This window comes from Penaeus vannamei, chromosome 16 (genome assembly GCF_042767895.1).
Source record: "Penaeus vannamei isolate JL-2024 chromosome 16, ASM4276789v1, whole genome shotgun sequence".
Classification (NCBI taxonomy): Eukaryota; Metazoa; Arthropoda; class Malacostraca; order Decapoda; family Penaeidae; genus Penaeus; species Penaeus vannamei.
In genome coordinates, this window is record NC_091564.1 from 42,279,008 (window position 1) to 42,301,507 (window position 22,500).

The following is a 22,500-nucleotide window of genomic DNA, read 5'->3' on the forward strand; positions in this document are numbered from 1 at the left end:
TTGAAAATAGATTGAACATGTGACATTGTTTATATGTCTTTTTTGATAAATAATTGTTGAACCTGTATTTGATGAAAATGGAGGAAATGGTTAACATTGATTACAGAAAATTTAAACCTTTCAAGTTAAAATTTTAAGTTACAAGATGGATAAGATGTGATTATTGTTACCGAGAGGAATGCACAGAGATAGAAGGAAATGGACACCAACATCTGATAAAGCATAAGAAATAGTCATTAAAGACACAGATAAAGCTGCTGTGGCCTCATATTTACCAAGTAATATTAAAAATATCTGCTGCATACCACTGTGCAGAGGCATAGTCTGCAACACCCTCACACAGCAAGAGTTTGTTATGTCTGTTTTCTTTTAAGGTGGCAGAAAGTAATCATAAAGGGGGTTACAAGGGCACTTGCCCTCCTTTCTAGGGAATATATAGAAGGTAGTAAAAGATAAATTTTGGTTTCTCAATTCACATGACATCTTGGTTTTGGGATATTTTCTCTGCAGGGTGCATTGCTCTCGGTAACAAATACCATAGTTACTTATATGATACAAGTTCTAGATGTTTTGTTTTGATATGAGTGTTCTTTTAGATATGTTGTTTATGAAAGTTTTATACTTGTGTATATGCTCCATGAAGAAAAGAAAATGTATACAATATTGTAAACTAAACAAAGAATATCATTGAGTCAAATTTGGATGTAATATAGACATCAGTATTTTAGAAAAACACATTTCTATAGAATGATATTGATGTTGCTTTACATTAGGGTGTCATGTCAACTTTCCACAGAAAAAAAAATGTAGCAGTCTGATATTATGCTCAGAGGCAAGAACTTATTGTTCCTTTTTTATATGTTAGAATGTATTTGTCTTTTTGCTCATTTGTAATTAACCATGTTGCTGATCTCTTCCTTCAGGGACGAATGGTGAAAGTCCTGATATGTCTAGTCAGCAGCACGAGGATGGTGGAGAGGGAAGTAGTGTTGGTGGAGGTCGGGATTCCTCCTCTCCTTCTTCAAAGCCAGAAGAGGGAGATGCCACGACGTCCACCACAGCCTCGAGTGTCGGAGGCTCCCAGGGAGGGACTGCACCGCCTTCCAAAGCCTCTTCGCCACAAAACCTGCCTCAGTGGCAGTATTCCAGGGTGAGTATAGTTGTAATGTGGTAGGATATGAATAAGGTTGGTAGGTGTAGTGAGTAAATTATCAGGAATTCTTTGTATTATAATTTTTTTTTCTTTCTATTAACTATTTTAAGTGTCTTGTGAAAAGATGTTTTTATGTATCCTTTTTCTTCTCTTAGGATGAACTTCTTGACCTTAAAGTGGCCCCATTGTCAATGGCATGGCCATCTTGCTTGGATCCTGCCTATAATAAATCTCCTGGAAGATGGGATCCAGAAAGATGGATTCGGGCAGTGCATGACGCGGCTCGTCCGTCCAGCACAGCTTCCACTGGCTCTGCAGCTACTAATAATAGACCCGATCGCCCGCCTGATCTCGAGCTGAAACGTAGCCGCGACCCTCGAGAGAGAGTGAAGGTAAGTGGGAGGTTATACCAGATCCAGAAACTGAATTTTTTTTTGAGTTGTGTAGATTGATGTTATTATTTCAAAATGTAGTATTATTTGCTTATTGGAATTTAGTTTGAAAATTGACTAAATTATTTAATATTTATGCACTTTTAGTGATTTTGATACGAGTTTCCAGACAGTGTTATGATTAACAAGATGCAAAGGTTAAATATTGGTAATTACATACACAACATCCGACCATAATTTATTCCTTGAAGTATGTACCTAGTGGAGTAGGAAGTTCAAGGTTGTATGGTCTGTTTGATTTATGTACAATTGACAAAGACAGTAACTTGTATATGAAAAGTATGCATTATGACAGTAATGATAGATTCAAAACCACCTCTTACTACCAGTGACTCCCTCTGATGAAATTACAACAGAAAAAAATGTTGGTGAAGAGAAAACCCTCAACATCTAGCTTGTAAGAAAAAGAATGAACTGGAAATAGAAATTAATTTTTCACCCTTGGCAGTATTACCATGTCAACTAGTTTGATGAATTTTGAGTGCCAGTTGCTAGAGGTACAATAGCTATATGATATCAAGAATGTCAGTCTGTAATAATTAATTATCTATAAGAACTCTAATTGATAATGCATAGATCTAGTTTTATGTGATTTTAATTATAATTTCACATATATATATATATATATATATATATATATATATATATATATTTATTTATTTATTTATTTATTTTGTGAGTACAGTTATTTGAGAAAACAGTAGAATCCTCTAACCTTTTATACAAAAGGTAATATGGCAGTGACGGAAGTATAACCTTCGTTGATAGGATAATTGATTATTGAACTAAAATCTGATATTCCCAAGCATAGGATTTGTTGATGAGAAATGTGGAACTGAAACTGAAGACCTGCTATTTGCATTTCAGCAAGAGGAGCAAGATGGAGTAGTGTTGTCTCCTCAGCGTCGAAGCTTCAGCACAGGGTGTCATGGCCTGCAACAAGGCTCATCTACCAGCAATCGTCCAGACTCTCCTGCAGAACGCACACATCCCCAACGGGAGTCGCACAGGGAGATTCCAGCTCGTAGGATAGGCTCAGGGCGAATTTCTCGTCGAGATGACCTGGAAGCTCCCGTTGGTGGTGATCGCAGGGATATGGGTAGGAGAGACCGAGACTTGGATCGAGAACGGGATAGGGACAGGGAAAGGGACAGGGATATTGATCAACGTCGTGATACCAGAGACTGGAGAGCGAAGCCAGATCAGCGATTTGATAGAGATGACAGGTAATATTGAAGGAATTTTCTTAGATTTGATTTTGTTTTTCTTCTGGCATATAATTTGGTATGTGGCTTCCATGTAAAGAAAGTAACTTACTCAAGGGGTGGCAAGGAGTTTATTATGTTAGAATATTTTTGATAGTTTTCAAATACTTATTAAGTCATACTGTTATATTCCCAGGTACGACAACAGGCGCCGTTTCTTTGAAGATGATGAAACTGATAAACGTCCTGATCGTCGTGATAGAGACCGAGACAGGGATCGTCGCAATCAGGATCGTCGTAGGATGTCTCGTAATGATGAAGAAGAACAGCCGGAATGGTTCACTGGAGGGCCCACTAGGTATGGTTATGAAATTGGTATTTTATTTTATTTTTGGCTGCGAGAAAATTCTTTACTGATTTTTGTTGATGTTGATGTATGTTAAGGATGAAGACAAGTTGAATTGCTTATCTACTCCAAATGATTGAAAAAGGTGTCAGCTGCAAAGATTTTTTATTTCTTTGTCTAAAAAACTTCACTTAGTAATTCGGATATGAGTATTGTCACCATCACATCTAATGTTTCAAAATCTTCATTAAGGAAGGTCCGATATATTTTATAATTAAATCACAATTTTTTCCAGCCAAAATGAATTCATTGAGCTGGTTGGCTTTGATGATATCCCAGAGGAAGGAAATCAGTCCAACAAACCTCAAAGCAAACGGGAGCGCCGGCGTTCGAAAAAGGACAAAGAAGGTGAGGATTGTATACTTTATAAATCTTTTTTTGTTTTGACATTTTGGCAGCTTGTTTAGTTTCACATCAATTTAAATTTGGTGACATGACCTTTCAACAAAGCATGACTATGATTTATAACTATAATATATTCCCACTCAGGAGGAGGAAGCCGAAAGGGATCGCGTAGCAGCACTCCTGTCATTGTTGAGGAAGGAATGAACAACAAAGCTTCAAAACAAATGGATCATCAAGACGAACATTCAAAAGATGCGCCTCATCAAAGAATGCAGCCAACTGTTGTAGAGCCAGCAGGCGAAGAGGATGCACCCAGTTTCAACATCGATGATTTCCTCGGAGACATTATTGGGTTTCCTGGTAAGTTGATGGGTTTTCCAGTCTATGAACATAGTTTGTATTGATTTTTGAGAAGATCATGCCTTTGTTATTTTATTTGATAAAATTATGGATGTATGTGAATTCACTGTTGTGACTGGAGAGTTGTTTGGTGTGTGTTAATGAAAATGTTTACTATTTTAGCTGGTCATGATGACATTATGGCTAGCAACAATGCTGGTGGAGGAGGTGGAGGTTCGTCAAGACTGAAGCAGTTCTTCTCGAAGAGAGATTCTCCTATCTTGGGTTCTACCTCGAATTCCCGGCGTTCCTCAATTGATATTCCTCCCCATCTAAATAATCTTCTTAGTGGTATGTTCATTGTCTGTTATCTTCTCTTGATAGCAAGGCAGTCCTATTTCCAGCTACATGGAAGAATTATCATCTTACAAAAACATGGATGTATCTCAGTCTCGGTGGAAAAGTTATTGATAGAAGAAAAATCAAGTTTTACATTCTTTAGCTTGTAAGAACTGATCTAGTCAATTTATCTATTTACACATGCAGAAATGTGTGATTCTTCAATATTACCAAAATCTTCCCCAAAGGCATTATAATCAATATAAAGAAAGGAATACAGGCAAAAGAATAATACTTTGAGTTAGTACAAGTTTGATGTACATCCAAGTTTACTTACAGCAGACCTTAGCATTTAAAAATGAATTGTAATTTTTAGCGAAGGTAAGTTGAATCCTTTATTATCATTATCAATTTCATTGTCATTGTCATTGTTATTATTTATTTATTTATTTATTTATTTATTTATTTATTTATTTATTTACTTATTTACTTTTTCTGCCATCATTAAACAGATAGTTTTGTTTTATAATTTGATGCATAACCTTGCATGATCTAATGTTTTGAAGAATTAACCTTATTTAGTACATGCATTGATTTGACGACGTAACATTGTGCTTTGCTTAACTTGTGGTAGGCTTACCTCCTTTCGTATCAAAACAAAGTTGTTCTACTAAGTTTTCAAACACTAACCTTCTTCTTACTCATTTTGTCAGTTTGTTGACATGCTTTAGAAGTAGCCCTGGATTCTTTTTGAATTTTGAATTTTATTACTTAGAGAAATAAATTTTTAAGGTCTGGATTTACTAGCTTGCATACCAGTGCTTTTTGCATTAGGTCTTGGTGATATGGCTTGAATAGTTCTATTGGTTCTGGTCATTTTCTCCTTATCTCTTGTTTCAAAGCCACCCTCCCATTTCAGGTTCTGCCAATGATGTTGAAAGGGTATGGCAACTATGCAAAACATTTCCTAGAAGAAAATTGTAATGTGTTTGGTGTCCCTTCCTTGTTTCTTGGCCTAATCTCAAGCACTTGCTGTCATCAGATTTTTTTGAAGGAATTTCCAGTGTTTGTTTATTATGTCAGATGACATGGAAAATTATCTGTTGGGGTTCCTTTCCATCATAATTTAATAACTTTAATTAACCTATTAAGAATTTGGCTTGTGGGCTGTTAATGTGGGGTTATGACTATATATTGACAGTTTCCCCTATTAGTGCCCAGCTCATTTGGTAGTTTTTTGGCAACATTTGGCACTTACAAGCTTCTATATTGATGCCACTAGTATCAGAGAAAAATAAGCTCTGTCTGATGAACAAACAACGTAGGAATGGACGTGATGTGATGCCACCCTTTACTTGGACCACACCAGCCATGGCTTGTATCTACATGCCACCTAGCGGGAAAGGGTTAAGATAAGGGTCTAGCTGATTCCAAGGCAATTGACTTTTCTATACGTCTCACACTGGACTCTTTCTTTTGGGTAACTGAGGCAAGGAGCCCCCATCATTTGTTGTTGATTCTTTGAATATAAAAAGTTAGATATGTAGTGGATACTGTCTCCTGTTCAGCATTCAGTTAATCAGTTTTAAAAGAAAAGAAAATGCCCACATTATTTTGCTTCACTCCTGCATTCTTAAACCTTATCAGATTTTGATGTTAGGAAGTTGTTATTTGTTTGTTTCATGAGTTGGAAGATCTTTATTATGCTAAAGTTCTTTGTCTGTCACTGATAGCGTCTTTTGGCACCTGCTCAAGTTAAGATTCATTATATAGGGATAGAGAGCATAATAAGAACAGTTTTAATGGAATTAACACAGGTGTCTGACTGAGCTGTTTCCTTGCTTTAACTAGAGATAGGAACAAGAAAAGAAATTAATCTAAACAGTATATTATCAATAAGAAAGGCTCATTTGATCTTTGGTAGACACTGAATAAGTATATGATCAGTATTAAAAAGTCTGGGAAGAAACCTGGGCTTTTTTTATTTAGAATTTGTCTTATTAGTGAATGTCCACAATAGTTTATTTTAGTGGTATTTACAACTTTATTATTTACTTATGCAGTGTCTATATATAATTTTTTTATTGTTTTTAAAAAGTTGTACTTCAAGTGAAATGTAATAATATCAAGATACAAAAGAATCCAGTTTTTCTTTGGCTAGAATTTAGAAAATAGTTATATGTAATCTACAGTATGTTTGTATTTGGAGGTAAAGTAATTGTTATGGATTTTACTAACAGTGGTTTCAGTCACTCAAAAGACTTTTTCTTGCATTTTTACTAATACTGCATCAGATACCAAAGGATCCCAGTTTAACTGTGTACAAATTGGTCCTTTGATGTATTATCCTAACCAATAGACCTGCTTCTGCAGAAATCACGGGTAGCGAACCAAACATTGTGATCCCCTCGCCCACGGCAGGCCTCGACTCGAACCGCTTCTTTGCGCCGATATCCCCGGCCGACAAGACTGGTGGCAACTCCATAGTGGACCTCCTGCAGCAAGCTAGTGGGGTAATGGGTGGACCAGAATCAATGGGGCCGCCTCTACCTGTAGTTCCTCCAGGCTTACAAGGGCCACAGCAGCCACCATCAATTAAGGATCTCAGTGAGTTGTTTGGTGTACATGTGAAGGCTTTGTTAATGATGTACCTTAAAAATACTCATTTGTGAGTATTTTGTCACTTAGTTTGGAGTTTGGTTTTGTTGTGCGTGCATGGTTTCCATTTATTTTGTCACGAATGTTAATATGTGGTTGATAGATAATAGTTGAGAGAGAGGGTTTTTGTTTTTGCTTGTTCAGTTTTTCATTAAATTTGCTAACAGCTCTGTCTGTCTTAATACTCTGTTTCCTTAGTTGATTTTACATGTCCTTATGGGGCTGCATATTTAACAGGGCCTGTCATTACTAGGTCAGAGTATTCCAGGCTGTTCATTCTTTTGTTTCCACTTTGGGAGATAACTGTTTTATGTTCCAGAAGGATGCATTTGTCAGTTAGAATTGTCTGTTATCTAACCTCAGGCTATGCCAGTAGATACGCACAGAACTTTATATTTGTCATTTGATTTGCTTTATCCAGATGGTAATAGACTGTATTCCAGACTCTACAGCATCTCTCTAGGTAGTTAACTCATTGCATTGATAATAACAATAAGTAACACTTTGTCATTTTAAATGACACAACCTGTACTGCCAGTCATGGTAGGCAGGAATAAGATCCAGAGCATAGAAATAGTGACCTTCCTGGAGTTGGCACTCTTCCAGTCATGACTCAGGGATGGTACATTCCACTCATGTTTATTGATGGAAATAATCCATATACCCTGTAAGTCTGATTACCTTCCAAGAAAAAACTTGGTGCACTCGAAACAAGTTATACTGGTCATCCCGGCCTTCAGCCTTTTATAAGTAAACACAGTTTACAAAACAAAACAAAACTACAGCAAACCTTACTTGTTCCCAGTGGAATAAGTAATGGGTTGATTGAAACTGCACACTGCTGATTTCCAAAAGCGTGTCTTTTGGTCTATGTGCTCACGGATGGGGTGCCCCTGTACGATAATCTTGAATAAAACCCAAGCTTGATCAGGAATTCTCTTCACTGAATTGACTCCAAGTGAAAATGTTTACAGTTGATTATTTACCATTTAGAAAATTTGAAACTATTGAATCTGGGTCCCTTGTGTTGGGTCCGTTGGCGGTTACCTGATATTCAGGGCTTGTTGAGAGAATAAATATTATATGAATGGAATTATCATGTATATGGTGGGTGTGATTGGTAATGTAGTCAAGTTGATGAATTGTCAATTTTTTTTTTTTTTACTCTGAAATTAATTTTTGCAGTCAGACAATTATTAGAACTGAGTGGTAAAGTTGTTATCCTTTAATCAAATATTTGCAGTTTTGAAGGTACATTTTTGAATAATTTGAATATATTTTATACATGCTCAATTTCATTGTTTGCCTAATTGGAAACATTGAATTGCACATAAATTTTTACCCAATAATACTCAGTAGAATAAAGTCAGATAAAAGCATTTAAAAAAGATGTACACACGTAAGTGTTACATCCTGCTTATTTTTTGCATGTTATACCTCTAATGTTAAAAAGATCAGAGAATGAAGCATTAATCTGGAAAGCTATTTCTACAGACTGCTATTGAGCTTAGGCCTATTTGAGGTTATATTGTGCAACTGACCAACTTCTACCTCTAATGCTGGCCAGGTATTGATACCTGAAACAGCAACTTGTGTGTGCTGTGTGCTTACTAGATTTTATTAACCCATTGGATCCGGATGCTTCCATCACGTGGCCCAAACTTCAGGCATTAGGCTTATGTGAGCGGGCACTCCCAACAGATTGTGGTTTGTAAGCCGGGCACACATGAACACTCTGACAAGATTCTGTGCATCCCCTTTGCAATATTGTTTCTCTTTTTCTCCATAAGTGCTTTGAGCTTTTTTTGCCATTTTTGAGTGTATTTGTCATTTGATTTGCATTATCCAGATGGTAATAGACTGTTTTCCTGGCACAGGCTCCATATTGTCTCTCTAGGTAGTCTATAACTCAGTGTAAGAATAACAACAAAAAGTAACATTTTGTTATTTGTATCATTTTTATTTATCTTTTTATAATATTCAATTTTATTAAACCCATTCACGCTGGTATATTTTGAAGCCAAAAATGAAGTATTCCGGACGGCTACAAAGTTGGCGGGCGGAGCTTCTCTGGAGTCTGTCCGCCCGCCGGCCATGGCCCGCTGCTGTTTCGGAGCGTGAGTCCCGATACAGCGTCACACTGGTGGGACGCCCGGCAATGTTTATTTTTTTGGGTGTCTCATATATGGGACACCTGTTGTTAATGGGTTAATACAAACTTGCAGGAATAAGATCCTGTGCATATAAAAAGCATCCTTTCTGGAGGTGGCACTCTTCCAGTCATGGCTCATGGACAATACATTCTACACTCGTTTATTGATGTAAATCACCCTCTGAAAGCTTTGTGCAATTGTGGTGAGGCGTTTCTGCCTTCCCGGCCTTCAGCCAATATGCTCTCAAGGGCAAATTTGTGTCACTACGGCCCACAGCCAAATTGTCCCCCTGACAGCATTTCCATGTCATCTGCCCCTCAAGCTAAATTTTTTCACGATGTGATGGGCACACCATCTGGATCATATGGGTTATTGTTTATGGAAACACAAGTTAATCTTGGCAGATGCTTAGCTATATAACTTTAGGTTTACATAACACATGTACTGTTAGTTTACTGATTATCTCACAAAAGAATTTTTAAAGAATGTTTGTATTTTTTTCTCTAGGGTGTTTCAGTGTGAAACTTTATCATCATGCCCTGGTAATTGTTGTGTATACAGGGGCAGATCCAAGATTTTTTATATGGGAGGTACATAAAAAAAAAATTACCCACAAAATAGGGGGGGGGCGCATGCCTTGGATCCGCGCCTGATAATTACTTGAATATCAGCATCTTTCATGTTTGGGAAATGTAAGTCTGATATTTTTAGTTAACTTGATTTAGATCAATGGGAAATTTACATATAGTTGGAATAGATAAAAATCACTTGATTGCTCTTCAGTGATTTAGATTATTTTAATAAATTAAATCATTCTAATAGTAACTTATTTGAAATCCAAAGGAATTTATTTCAGAATAAATGTACCTTGTTCAAAATACTTAAAATATCCCAGAAGTCACTTGCTGTTCGTGTTATGAACTTAACCATGATAGATTCTAGAGTGATGATACAATGTTCAATTATAATAATCAAAAGAAGTTGTTTTCAAGTTTCCACGTGCCATTTTTCATTATAGCTGCACCTTTCAGTTATGTGTGATAATTGAAAAATAAGAGGGGGTGGATCTTTATATGGATCTTTATGATATATGTGTATATATAACCTATTGACCGCAGTTGGCTTGACATTCATATCATGTGTCCACTGTAATTTTTGTTTATTAACTGTATTAGTTTGGAGGTGGCTCCTCAAATGCTTAGTCACCAAAGAGTTAATTTGTTATCCAAGCTATCATACCTGTTTATCCCTTGCCTTGATTTTTGGAAAAGAATATATAGTTTATTATTGTTTTGATAACATTATGATCATGATGTCAGTGATGTTATCAGGATCAATATTACTGGCTTAAAAAAAAAAAAAAAAATCTGTCAGTCAAAGGATGAGAACATCAAGTGCTGTCAGTAGGGCCTACAAATTATATCCTTGGTGGCTGAGCACATGAGGAGCCTTATGTGTCCAACAAAAATCACAAAAAACACACTGGACAATACATGGAAACTATTCTTTGGGGTTAAACAATTTTGGTTATATTTGTATATTACCGGATATATCTGGACATGTAAACCTAGAGTGTCTGTGATAGGTGTAGGTTCAGTATCTTAAACTTCAGTTATTTTCTAATTTAGGAGACACACAGCACTGGTAGTTATTTATGTAAACTATATGTTTGGCTGATTGGGGTATGGGTATATTTCTGATATGTTTTCATTTTGGAAATGTAATAAAGGATAGCTTTTGTTGTTGATAGAATTAACCCATTGGATCCAAATGTGTCGCGGAAATCACAGTGCTGAAAATATTGGCAGTGGTTTACATAAGTAGCCAACATCCCAGGCGTGTGGCGCGTAGGCTGGGTGCAGTGACAAGACTCTGTGCCTCCCCTTTGCAAAGTTATTTTGTGTAAACTTAAAAAACTTTTTTGCCATTTTCCCATGTCCATATTTGTCTTTTGGTTTGCTTTGTACAACCTGCGACACCAGTCACAGCAGCCAGGAATATGGTGCGCAGAATGGAAATAGTGTTCCATATTCATTTATCAATGGGACTAATGCTAAAGCCCACTTTTAAGTGCTAAATGAGTCAAATCACACTCCAAGAGGTTTGTGCACACGTGGCAAGTCTTTTCCACCGCCTTGACCTTCACTCATGAAGGCAAGTTTGCATCGCCTGGCCCTTGTCCACTTTGTCCAATGATGACATGCTTATGTCACCCAGCCCTTGACTCAGATTTTCCCATGATGGGACTGTAATGTCATCTGGATCGTAGGGGTTAATAGTGGGATAGGGTATAACATGTAATTTTTAAAGTAACTTGAAATTTCTTTTAGATACCTATAATTTTCTGTTATGCTGACTCATTTTATTTTGATATTGTTAGTAGAGCTTTAACCAATTTATGTGAATAAAAAATTAAATGTTAATGCTTAGATAATTATTCTTTTTGCAAGGACAAAAAAGGAAAGTATTTCTTGTGTCTTAACAGTGATGGATGGTAAAGGACAGAGCTTGGAGGAAGTCGAAGCTGGAATAAGGAATATGCGTCAGCCTCTAAATCATCCAAGTCAGATGGGACGTAACCATCACAATGCAAATCAGATGACTGCATTCAATGACTTCGTAAGTATTTTACATTTTGTAGATGTCATCTCAAGCCTTTTTTTGGGCCTTGTAGGTAAAGCATGCACAATAGAGTATTTCTGGTAATAGAGTAATGTAATTATGTAGTTGATATGGAATAGATCATACATCTGCTCTCGAATATTTGAGTCCTTTGTATGCTTTTCTTTTTCGAAAGAGGGTAATTGGATATCGCTAAATGTTTGCTACTTTAAGGTACTGTCCTGTAGTTCACACCAAAAGTAGGTTGTATTTTTAGGAATTTGTATGCCAGCTATAGCCATCTGTAATTATTGCATACTATGAGATTCTTAATTGCAAATACTTTCCTCTCTAGTAGTTCTTATGGCCATTATTCCTCAGATGAATTTCATTGTAATGTAGATTTATTTTGGCATGCAGTTGAATGCATTTCTGGGATTTGTTTCTGTTGAATGTATGTTACGTATGGACAGCATCTTAGCGTACATTGGCTTGTTGGTAACTAGTTTCAAAGTTGTTCTTTTATTTCTGATAATTTTTGTTATTTTTTTCTTCTTAGTAACAGAAACAAGACAATGTTATGCAGTGTAGAAATGACTCTAAAAGTATTTCTACCTTAAATTATGTTTTTCAATATTTAAAATATTCAAAAGTAATCTGGTATATTTTCTAGTTATGAAAAATAAAGTGTACGTGTACTTAAATACATTTACACACACATCCTTCTGTTATTATGATGATGCTGGAAATGTTATGAATTCCACCCTACACAATAAAGATAAGTTTTATTTGAGATTAGATTAATTGAAAGCAGAGGATTCTGCATAAACTCTGTTTGATATAAAAAAGGATTATCCTTTGTCAAATTTTTGTACTTGGCTTTTCACTTCACTGTCCTTGGTGTTGTAGGTGTGTGACCTGTCTGTAAGGAACCTATCAAAGATCAAGGTATTTTTTTGGGGTGTGGCTTTGTGGTAGGGATGGCAGGGGCAGTTCAAGACAGGTGCAAACCCTATTTTTTTTTTGTCTTTGGTGTCACTGTAAATGGTCATTCCAAAGAGCTGTTTACCGATGATATAATCATTTTCTGATACTGGTGTTCGGGAAATCGGTAGTTTTGGATGGGCCTTCAGTTATTGGTAGTGTACAGCATAATGAAAGCAGTAAAATCACATCCTCATGGGTGCTGCAGTAAATTGATATGGGGAGTAGTTACTGTTGTTTGTAACATAGATGAGGTAGCTTTTCTCTTGGCAGGAAGGTGGTATCTACCAGTTATCCAAGATCCCATGATGTACTTCAGTATTTCTTTCTCTCTGGTTCTGGTTGGCTCGGATGTTTACTGTAACATGGTTACCAGTTATTGTGTTGTCTTTTCCTAGAATGCTGTAGGATGCCAGCTAGTTAATGAAACACATTCAGTTAAGGAAGTTTTGTTCAGGAATTTTTCTCACCTTGGATAAAGACAACCATGCTCATTATGTCCTAGAGTACTTAAATTTGTAAGTTACTTAACATGGAAAGATTGTTAAAGTAGCTAGACTATTAAATAGAAAAGTTATGGACTTCCATCTTCTAATTTATTACTGCCTGTTACATGATAAATCAGTCATAAGTTCATACCTACCTACCTACCTACCTACCTACCCACCCACCCACCCACCCACCCACCCACCCACCTACCTACCTACCTACCTACCTACCTATCTAACAACCTAACAACCCACCAACCCACCCACCAACCAACCCACCTACCTACCTACCTACCCACCTACCTACTTACCTACCTACATACCTACCTACCTACCTACCTACCTACCTACCTACCTACCTACCTACCTACCTACCTACCTACCTACAAACCTACCTACCTACAAACCTACCTACTTACCTACAAACCTACTTATTTACCTCCAATCCTACCTACTTACCTACAAACCTACCTACTTACCTACAAACCTACCTACTTACCTACAAACCTACCTACTTACCTACAAACCTACCTACTTACCTACAAACCTACCTACTTACCTACAAACCTACCTACTTACCTACAAACCTACCTACTTACCTACAAACCTACCTACTTACCTACAAACCTACCTACTTACCTACAAACCTACCTACTTACCTACAAACCTACCTACTTACCTACAAACCTACCTACTTACCTACAAACCTACCTACTTACCTACAAACCTACCTACTTACCTACAAACCTACCTACTTACCTACAAACCTACCTTCTTACATACAAACCTACCTACTTACCTACAAACCTACCTACTTACCTACAAACCTACCTACTTACCTACAAACCTACCTACTTACCTACAAACCTACCTACTTACCTACAAACCTACCTACTTACCTACAAACCTACCTACTTACCTACAAACCTACCTACTTACCTACAAACCTACCTACTTACCTACAAACCTACCTACTTACCTACAAACCTACAAACCTACCTACATACCTACAAACCTACCTACATACATACCTACAAACCTACCTACATACATACGTACAAACCTGCCTACCTACCTACGTACATACATACATACATACATACCTACAAACCTACCTACATACATACCTACAAACCTACCTACATACATACCTACAAACGTACCTACATATATACCTACAAACCTACCTACATACATACCTACAAACCTACCTACATACATACCTACAAACCTACCTACATACATACCTACAAACCTACCTACATACATACCTACAAACCTACCTACATACATACCTACAAACCTACCTACATACATACCTACAAACCTACCTACCTACCTACATACATACATACATACATACATACATACATACATACATACATACATACATACATACATACATACATACATACATAAAAACCTACCTACATACATAAAAACCTATCTACCTACCTACAAACCTACCTACCTACCTACCTACCTACATACATACATACATACATACATACATACATACATACATACATACATACATACATACATACATACATACATACATACATACATACATACATACATACATACATACATACATACATACATACATACATACATACATACATACATACATACATACATACAAACCTACCTACATACCTACATACAAACCAATACAAACCAACCTACCTACATACATACAAGTAAATAATCACTTGCTCTGTATTGTATCATGAACTCTCACACTTGCAAGAGCTAGGACAGTTTTTATAAGGCACGTACAGACGGTTTCTCAAATGGATTCACCTCCTGATCTTGGACTGCAGCAAGGCCGAGACCAGCCGTGCCTGGAGACCTGTGTTCCCTGTTGTGCGTTAGAATGGTACCTTGATACTTGCATAGAACTATCGTATCATAGCAGATATTTTTTCTTATTTCTCTTAGGTTCCGGAGATCTGCAGGGTTCAGTAAGTTTAGTAAAGGGTAGCAAAGGGAGGTTCACTCCACCCTTGAAGTTTGAGAATTGGTAACATATGATGTGAACACTTTGCCAGTTACATACCCAAGTATGCAGTTGCCAGTTACATACCCAAGTATGCAGTTGCCAGTTACATACCCAAGTATGCAGTTGCCAGTTACATACCCAAGTATGCAGTTGCCAGTTACATACCCAAGTATGCAGTTGCCAGTTACATACCCAAGTATGCAGTTGCCAGTTACATACCCAAGTATGCAGTTGCCAGTTACATACCCAAGTATGCAGTTGCCAGTTACATACCCAAGTATGCAGTTGCCAGTTACATACCCAAGTATGCAGTTGCCAGTTACATACCCAAGTATGCAGTTGCCAGTTACATACCCAAGTATGCAGTTGCCAGTTACATACCCAAGTATGCAATTGGCAAAAGAAGCATTCATTTATCTTGACTGATGACCCCACCCCCCCACACACACACAATTTTTAAAATCATGTGGGTGTGTTCCATATACATATATATGTGTAGGATTCATATTGAATAAAATGCAAGTAAAAAAACCAAAACAAAGGGAAGGACAAGAGAACATGAATATGTTAAAGACCTTTTTACTATTTTGCTTCTTTTTCTTCCCTTCATTGTTTTACTTGCATGCATATACATATATTTGTATAAACTTATACTTAATTATACATACTTTTATGTACTTATATATACTTATACATACATACATACTTATATATACTTATATATACTTATATATACTTATATATACTTATACATACATACTTATACCTACATACTTATACCTACTTATACATATTTATACACTCGTACACACTTGTACACACTTGTACACACTTGTACACACTTGTACACACTTGTACACACTTGTACACACTTGTACACACTCGTACACACTTGTACACACTTGTACACAATTGTACACAATTGTACACACTTGTACACACTTGTACACACTTGTACACACTTGTACACACTTGTACACACACCCACCCACACACACACACCCTATACATGTGTATACTTGTTTATTTATGTATTTATTTATGTTGAAAACTTGTGATCATGAAATTATAAATAAAATTCTTGTAAGGTAGAAATACTTTTAAAATTCTTAGTCTGCTTGTGCTGCGCTGGTCTTCTGCCAGATACTGTGATGTATGAATGTTCTCTCAGCTCTCACAGGTTACTACAACTCAGGGTTCCAGCAGAGGAGAGCACAAGAATTACTCCAAGGAAAATGTGTTGATGAAGGTAAATGGTCAAACATGGCTGTCGCCCAGCATTATATTTTATCATTTTTTTAGATTTTGTGTTCTTCCATCTTTTGCTGTTCAGGAAGCTTAAACAGATAAGTTTGTATGTATTGGTGATAGATATTTCTCTGCTTAAAACTATTGCTTTTTGCATTTTTCCTTCTTCATACCCATAATCCCGCTATAAGTAGTTGGGAAGTTACTTCAAAACAGAATCACATTATAGAAGAAACGTGTCAGAATTTTTTATGATTGCCAAAATTTGATTTCAGTTATTGAATGGAGGAATGAAAGAAGGTGGAGACAAGCCAGCATCCATGTCCCTACAGCCAGCTCTACCTAACGCTCCTACTGAAAATGATCTCATTGCTAGTAAGTGTTGTGGAGGGAGGCTAATGTAGAAAAGGCATGAATGAGAATGAGGATCTTCACAGAGCAAGAGAATAATTTAACTAGTTTTGATTAAATCATCATCAGAAATACAGTTTTAACTTCACTTGTTGCTTCTGACAAAGATAATGTTGAGACTAGTTAAACACATCTGTGTTATAATGATATTCATTCTTAATCAAACCTCTTTTTATACTTTTTGCAATATTTTTATATTTGTATATTGTAAATCTGTATGGATGTTAAATTGTTAAAAGCTGAATGTGAATATGGGAACTAAGTGGAGTTTGAGTACAAAGCTTAAGGGTAAGGGTTTCGTATAACTGAATGCAAATACTTTCAGTGTTTATGAAGGGTAATGCTGGTAGTCCTGGGCAGCAACAGAGTCAGCCACCACCACATCAGCAACCAAGGAATATGCCTCCACTATCTGTACCTAACCTGAGTGTGCCACCTCCAAGCATGGTACCACATACGCAACCACCACCTAGCATGCAACAGATGCCAGGGCAGGGACCACCAACTCAAGATGTCATCTTGAAATTGTTCCAAGCCCAACAGCAGCAACAGCAACAGCAGCAGCAGCAACAGCAACAACAGAAAAGACAGCAGCTCCTGCAACAGGTAAAGGAAAGTCTTTTGTTTGATAGCAGCAGGTATTTTACATTTTAATTGTAATAAATGGCAGAAATTCGGAATTTAGTCTGAAATGTTCTGTAATGGGGATCTGTGCAGTATGAAGTGATTATGAACATGACTTTTTATATATAATGAAGGTATAGAGGAAAGGATATTTCGTCAATTCTCCCCCCCCCAAAAAAAAAAAGAAGAAAAATCAATATCTGTAAATGATTACATATAGTTGTTTACTTTTCTTTCTAGTAGCAGAATGTGATGTATATGTTAGCTAATATTAATTTTAGTTTTGTTAAATTTTATTTGTAATTTTAGACCCTTCAGCAGCAACAGCAACAGCAGCAACAACAGCAGCAGCAACAGCAACAGCAGCAACAACTTGACCCAATCAAACAGCTCATGGGAGGTCTTGGGCGCATGAGTGTTAGCCCCTCACCTCAGCCTCAGGACCAGGTTCTGCGTGATGCTTTACTGCGGCCAGATGTGCAGAGTCTGTTGCAGAGTAAGTCCACATGTTTGAAAGGAATGCTTCCTTGTATGCTTGAGTGAATTCATTATATTTCATATGATGGTTTCAGCTTTGTATACTGTGTTTATTGTTTATGATAATTAAGTAGTACAATTTCATCTTTGTATGTACTGTAAATAAATATTAGTTAGATTGCAAGAATTTTTAAGAATTGTAGTTTTGGTTGCACATATATGATTATGTAAAGGATGAAATACATATTTAAAAGATTCCAAACTGGTATGTTTTTACTATCGAAGTCTAATACTCCTTTTCTCTCAATGCAGAGGTAGCTAATGGACAGGTAACAGCTGGTCAACTACTGAATCAGTTATCAAGTGGAACAGTAACGCCTACCCAGAGAGATGCCATTTTTACTGTCTTGAAATTTCTTAAAGGACAGCAGACCCAACCCATCATGCCCCACCGTGCCACTCTCACTCCCTCTCCAACTCCTCAGGTAAACTACAGGAAAATTGATGTGTGCTTGAGTGTAACTGGGTCGAAGTTGGTAATATTATTTATGGTCAATCTGGAGTGACATTCAAAATACTCGGATAAAAAAAAAATCCATCACTTTAGCTCTGTTACACAGGAATGAATACAATTATTCAAGAGATTTTTTTCCATTTTACAGGCAGTGGTAAGTGGAGGCTTATCTCTAAGTGGCAATACATCATTGTCACCACGAGTAGCCTCCCCCAACCCTGATGCTTCCAACATGCTCAATCCTCACATGCTGCAACAGTCTCGCCTTTCCCCACTTAGTGAGTACTGTTTACAGGTCGGGGCCTGAATTTTGCCTGAATTTTGCTTTAGTCAGTGGCAAATGAAATACTTTAGTTGTAACTATCTAATTAAAGTTTGCTAGCTCTTTTTAGATGAGTGAATTAAGATTAAAGCTACATGTTAGTCTGTCCTCATTAAGAATTCTAGATAGGTTTCCCTTTTCAATTTTACACTGGAAAATTTACTTTTTGTCCTCAGGCATTTAATTACATGTTTATATAAAATGACCAACTTTTCATTTTCTCTTTAGTGTTTACTGGAGGATCTCTTGGGAACAACCTCAGTGTCAGCAATGTTGGAGGTGCCCCTCGCCGACCTCCATCACATCAGGAACTTGTTGTATATACACAGAGCATCATGCAAAAAGCACTTCTGAAACAGGAATTGGAGAAAGCCAAAGAAGTACGTTGTAGCTTTTTAAGAGAAAGTTATAAATTAATATTTAAAATATGTTTATTCTGAAGACAGTATGAATGTTCATTTTAAATGGAAATCAAGAAATGTTCTGGGATCTTGTGCACAAGGCAGAAGGCCAAACTTGGTGGATGTAGTGATAAGGGTTAAAGAATCATTGACTTTTTATAGAAAGAGAAACCATTTTTTATTGTTGTAATTGAATTGAGATGAAGAGACTGCAAGGTTGACATTAATAATTTCGAAATGCAAAACTTGCAGAAACACCGCAAACGTGAAGCTGAGAGGGCACGATCTCCCAACCCAGTAGGAGCCAGTGGAGTTGGATCAATGTCTGCTGCTTCTAAGGTAAATGGATTCTTGATATTTAGTTTGTTTTAGGTAGCCTTCCATTGCTGTGTGTTTGATCGTATTCCACAACCTCTAAAAGGTAGTTGGCATTTTAGATGGTCCCAAGTTGTAGGAAAAGGCAGCAAGTATACTGATATGTGCCTTTCAGGAATATGTGCCTACATTCTGGAATGTGGCCCTTTTAGGCGACAGGCAGTTTATCGGAATGCACTCATTAGTTTCTTGTGGGCCTGTTCCATGAAAGTTAATATCAATATTGTTATTGTTATGCTCTTGCAATCCTTATATATATCATAATTGTCACTACCATCATTATTACGACCATTATCAATGCAATTTTTTTCAAAATATAAACCTGAGATGTTTGTCAAAAATAGGTCTGCAGCAACATTAAATTGGAAAGTACAGAGGGACTACCAAGAAATTTTAGAGAACATTAATATGCAAAAGGATTTGGAATAAAATTTGAAAATCCATTTCAGGATTGTCTGTTTCTAATTATGTTTGGTACCCTGATTGATATATTTCCTCTTTGAGATGGTAGTATAATGAAATAGCTAAATTCCTTTTTTCCCTTCTATTGATTCTTGATTTATTTCCAGGATGGGTCACCTATTAAATCTGGTGCTAAGTCACAGTCACCACTAGCATTCACTCCAACCTCTGTCATGAGGAAGATGACAGCTGACCGTGACCGTCATGATCGATCTGACAAACCTGAAAGGTGTGTTTCTATGCACATCATAACTTGCTCTATCAAGTGAATGGGTGGGCTAGCTGTACACAGCACACACCCAGCCAGAAAGGTTATATTGTCGCGTAGATATTACGTCACAGAAAATTCTAATCCTGTCATGATAGGGTTAGCCTTCACATGCCTGATGCCATCACTTCTTGCCATGAAATACTGAGTCATATGTCAGGTGCCAAAGATCTATGCCACTGTGATTGGGCCTGCTAAATATCTGTTTGCTTCTGTCTGCAATAAAAAAAGAGAGAGCCTTCCAAAGTAGACTTAGTCTGTCTTGTTAATTTTTTCAAAAGATCATATTCGCCAAAATCACACAGTAGGAAAACATGCTTATTGCACTTTGTTTTTTTGTTGATTGGCTGACTTCCTTTTAGCACCTGACACATGGTTCAATTTGGCATGACTTCAACCCACCACCATTGGGTTAAAGGAAACAGATCATTGTAAGGATAGAAGTATATTGCAGGCTGAAGCTTACAACATCTTTGAAACTAGTTTTTACTTGTTTAAAGAAGCAACTACTTTTTCTCCAGTCCTAGTATTGTTGGAGATCTCCTGAAAGACTCGGAAAAGAACCGTGACCAGATGGAGAAACGTAATGCAGCTATGCAACTTCAGAATCCTCTGCAACAGCAACAAGGTAGATCAAAACAAGCTAAAAGTGTGGTCTGAAAATTAGAATAGTATAAAAGTGCATGCGAGGAAAGTTGGGAAGCAGGAAAAATGACAAAAATCAAGAAAATTACTTGGATGGTTAACCATATGCGGGAGATGGGTGTCTAGATGGACAGAAAAACATTGATACTTTTGAAGAGATTGTCATATGGGTGGGTAGCAAAGGTAAAAAATATATATATATAAATATGTGGGAAGTACTTTATGATTAGAAATATCAGTGTTCTTATTGGTAACTTTTTGTGACATGTGATGTTGATGTATTTGGGGAGAGATTTAACTATTGTATTGACAAAGAGAAAGGTAGATGTAATGAATTCTAAGCAAATTGGCTACATAATATGTACTATTGGCAGTAATGAAGGTTGTTTGCATATTGGGATTGGTGGGCAGATATTTTCTCAACATCTTTCTTCCAGCAACCTGATTGCTGATACTAGTTTATTGTAGTTTTAGGTCGAGGGAAGGTTGACAATAAACGTGATATGCGTCGTGGTGCCTCTCCACTGCCTCCTGGTGGTCCCATGATGAGTGGGAAAGGGCCCATGATGATGGCAGGTGGTGGCCCAGGCATGATGAACATGACGCCACATAACATGGGTCCTCCTAGCCAGCGACATCCTTCTTCATCCTTGCAACCGCCAAACTTAGGTCTGTCTCGGGGAAATCAGCAAAACCTTAACAATATAAGAGGTAATCCTTTTACAGTGTTTTTTATTGGGAAGTGTTAATGTGATCTTTTGTTATATTTCTTGTAATATTGCTAATTTTTACTTCCTTCCCCTTGAGTAAAATAATTTGACAGACAATAAAGAATATTTTATTTGGTTGGTGTTCCAGCTCTGCAAGCAGCACAAGCACAGGCAGTATTGACACAGCAGCTGATGAGAGGCCAGGCTCCCCCTGCAGGTAACCTGGGACCCCCCCACCACAGACTGACCAACGCCAACCCCCCTGGTCCCCTCCACCAGCTCCTGCTCAATAACAACACCCCTGCCACCTCCTTGCACCACCACAAACCAGGTAACCCCAGGACACCCCAAACACACGTGGGCACACTTGTAGACACACATTTGCGGAAACACATGTTCTTAATCAGTGCATCATTGATTTCCGTAATATAGTTTTGTTGGAAAATTTATTGTTTAGGGAGAATTAATAAGGCAGAACAAGTACTTTCAGTTGATAATTTACTATGCAAGTTACATAAGTTCAGTATATCTGTTAGCAGTGTTTAATTTTCTTAACATTAGTTAATTTTAGTCAACCTGTGAATGGAAAGTGGTCCTTTGGGTATAACTGCGGCTGCTCCTGTAATTTCATATTGTGTTATCATAGTCATATCTGACAGAAAGGGTGAAAAAGTAAAGGATAGAATCAAAAGAAATGTGCTAGGGTGGTAGGATATTGCCAGTAGGTTCTTGTTGGACCAAACTTTCATATATATCAAAAGAGACTTGGACTTGTTTTATTCTTGATAGCTTGGGATAAATATTTTCATTGAAAAGAAAAAGTTTGCACAATTACATGTTATTTCACCGTGTTTATAGTATTAAATTTGTCGGTAGTGTCAATATTTTGAATAATATTTTAAACAAAACTTGTTG

The 22,500-nt window shown here is 37.0% G+C and overlaps 1 protein-coding gene across 10 annotated transcripts in view; it reads left to right on the forward strand.

Moving 5' to 3' along the window:
- Positions 1–22,500, forward strand: part of LOC113809116 (eukaryotic translation initiation factor 4E transporter) — a 38,368-nt gene that overhangs the window by 1,770 nt on the left and 14,098 nt on the right. For 2 of the 10 annotated variants that reach the window (XM_027360606.2, XM_027360604.2), the window contains exons 2-22: positions 924–1,150; positions 1,309–1,545; positions 2,473–2,831; positions 3,007–3,168; positions 3,452–3,564; positions 3,706–3,921; positions 4,084–4,251; positions 6,613–6,846; positions 11,536–11,669; positions 16,300–16,377; positions 16,652–16,751; positions 17,113–17,393; positions 17,721–17,907; positions 18,201–18,373; positions 18,551–18,680; positions 18,953–19,104; positions 19,378–19,464; positions 20,070–20,191; positions 20,752–20,858; positions 21,344–21,586; positions 21,734–21,916. In XM_027360606.2, the coding sequence (XP_027216407.1) occupies positions 924–1,150; positions 1,309–1,545; positions 2,473–2,831; positions 3,007–3,168; positions 3,452–3,564; positions 3,706–3,921; positions 4,084–4,251; positions 6,613–6,846; positions 11,536–11,669; positions 16,300–16,377; positions 16,652–16,751; positions 17,113–17,393; positions 17,721–17,907; positions 18,201–18,373; positions 18,551–18,680; positions 18,953–19,104; positions 19,378–19,464; positions 20,070–20,191; positions 20,752–20,858; positions 21,344–21,586; positions 21,734–21,916 (3,693 nt within the window). The remainder of the gene's footprint in view (positions 1–923; positions 1,151–1,308; positions 1,546–2,472; positions 2,832–3,006; positions 3,169–3,451; positions 3,565–3,705; positions 3,922–4,083; positions 4,252–6,612; positions 6,847–11,535; positions 11,670–16,299; positions 16,378–16,651; positions 16,752–17,112; positions 17,394–17,720; positions 17,908–18,200; positions 18,374–18,550; positions 18,681–18,952; positions 19,105–19,377; positions 19,465–20,069; positions 20,192–20,751; positions 20,859–21,343; positions 21,587–21,733; positions 21,917–22,500) is intronic. The other 8 variants (XM_070131497.1, XM_070131495.1, XM_027360609.2 and 5 more) reach the window with 7 other exon arrangements.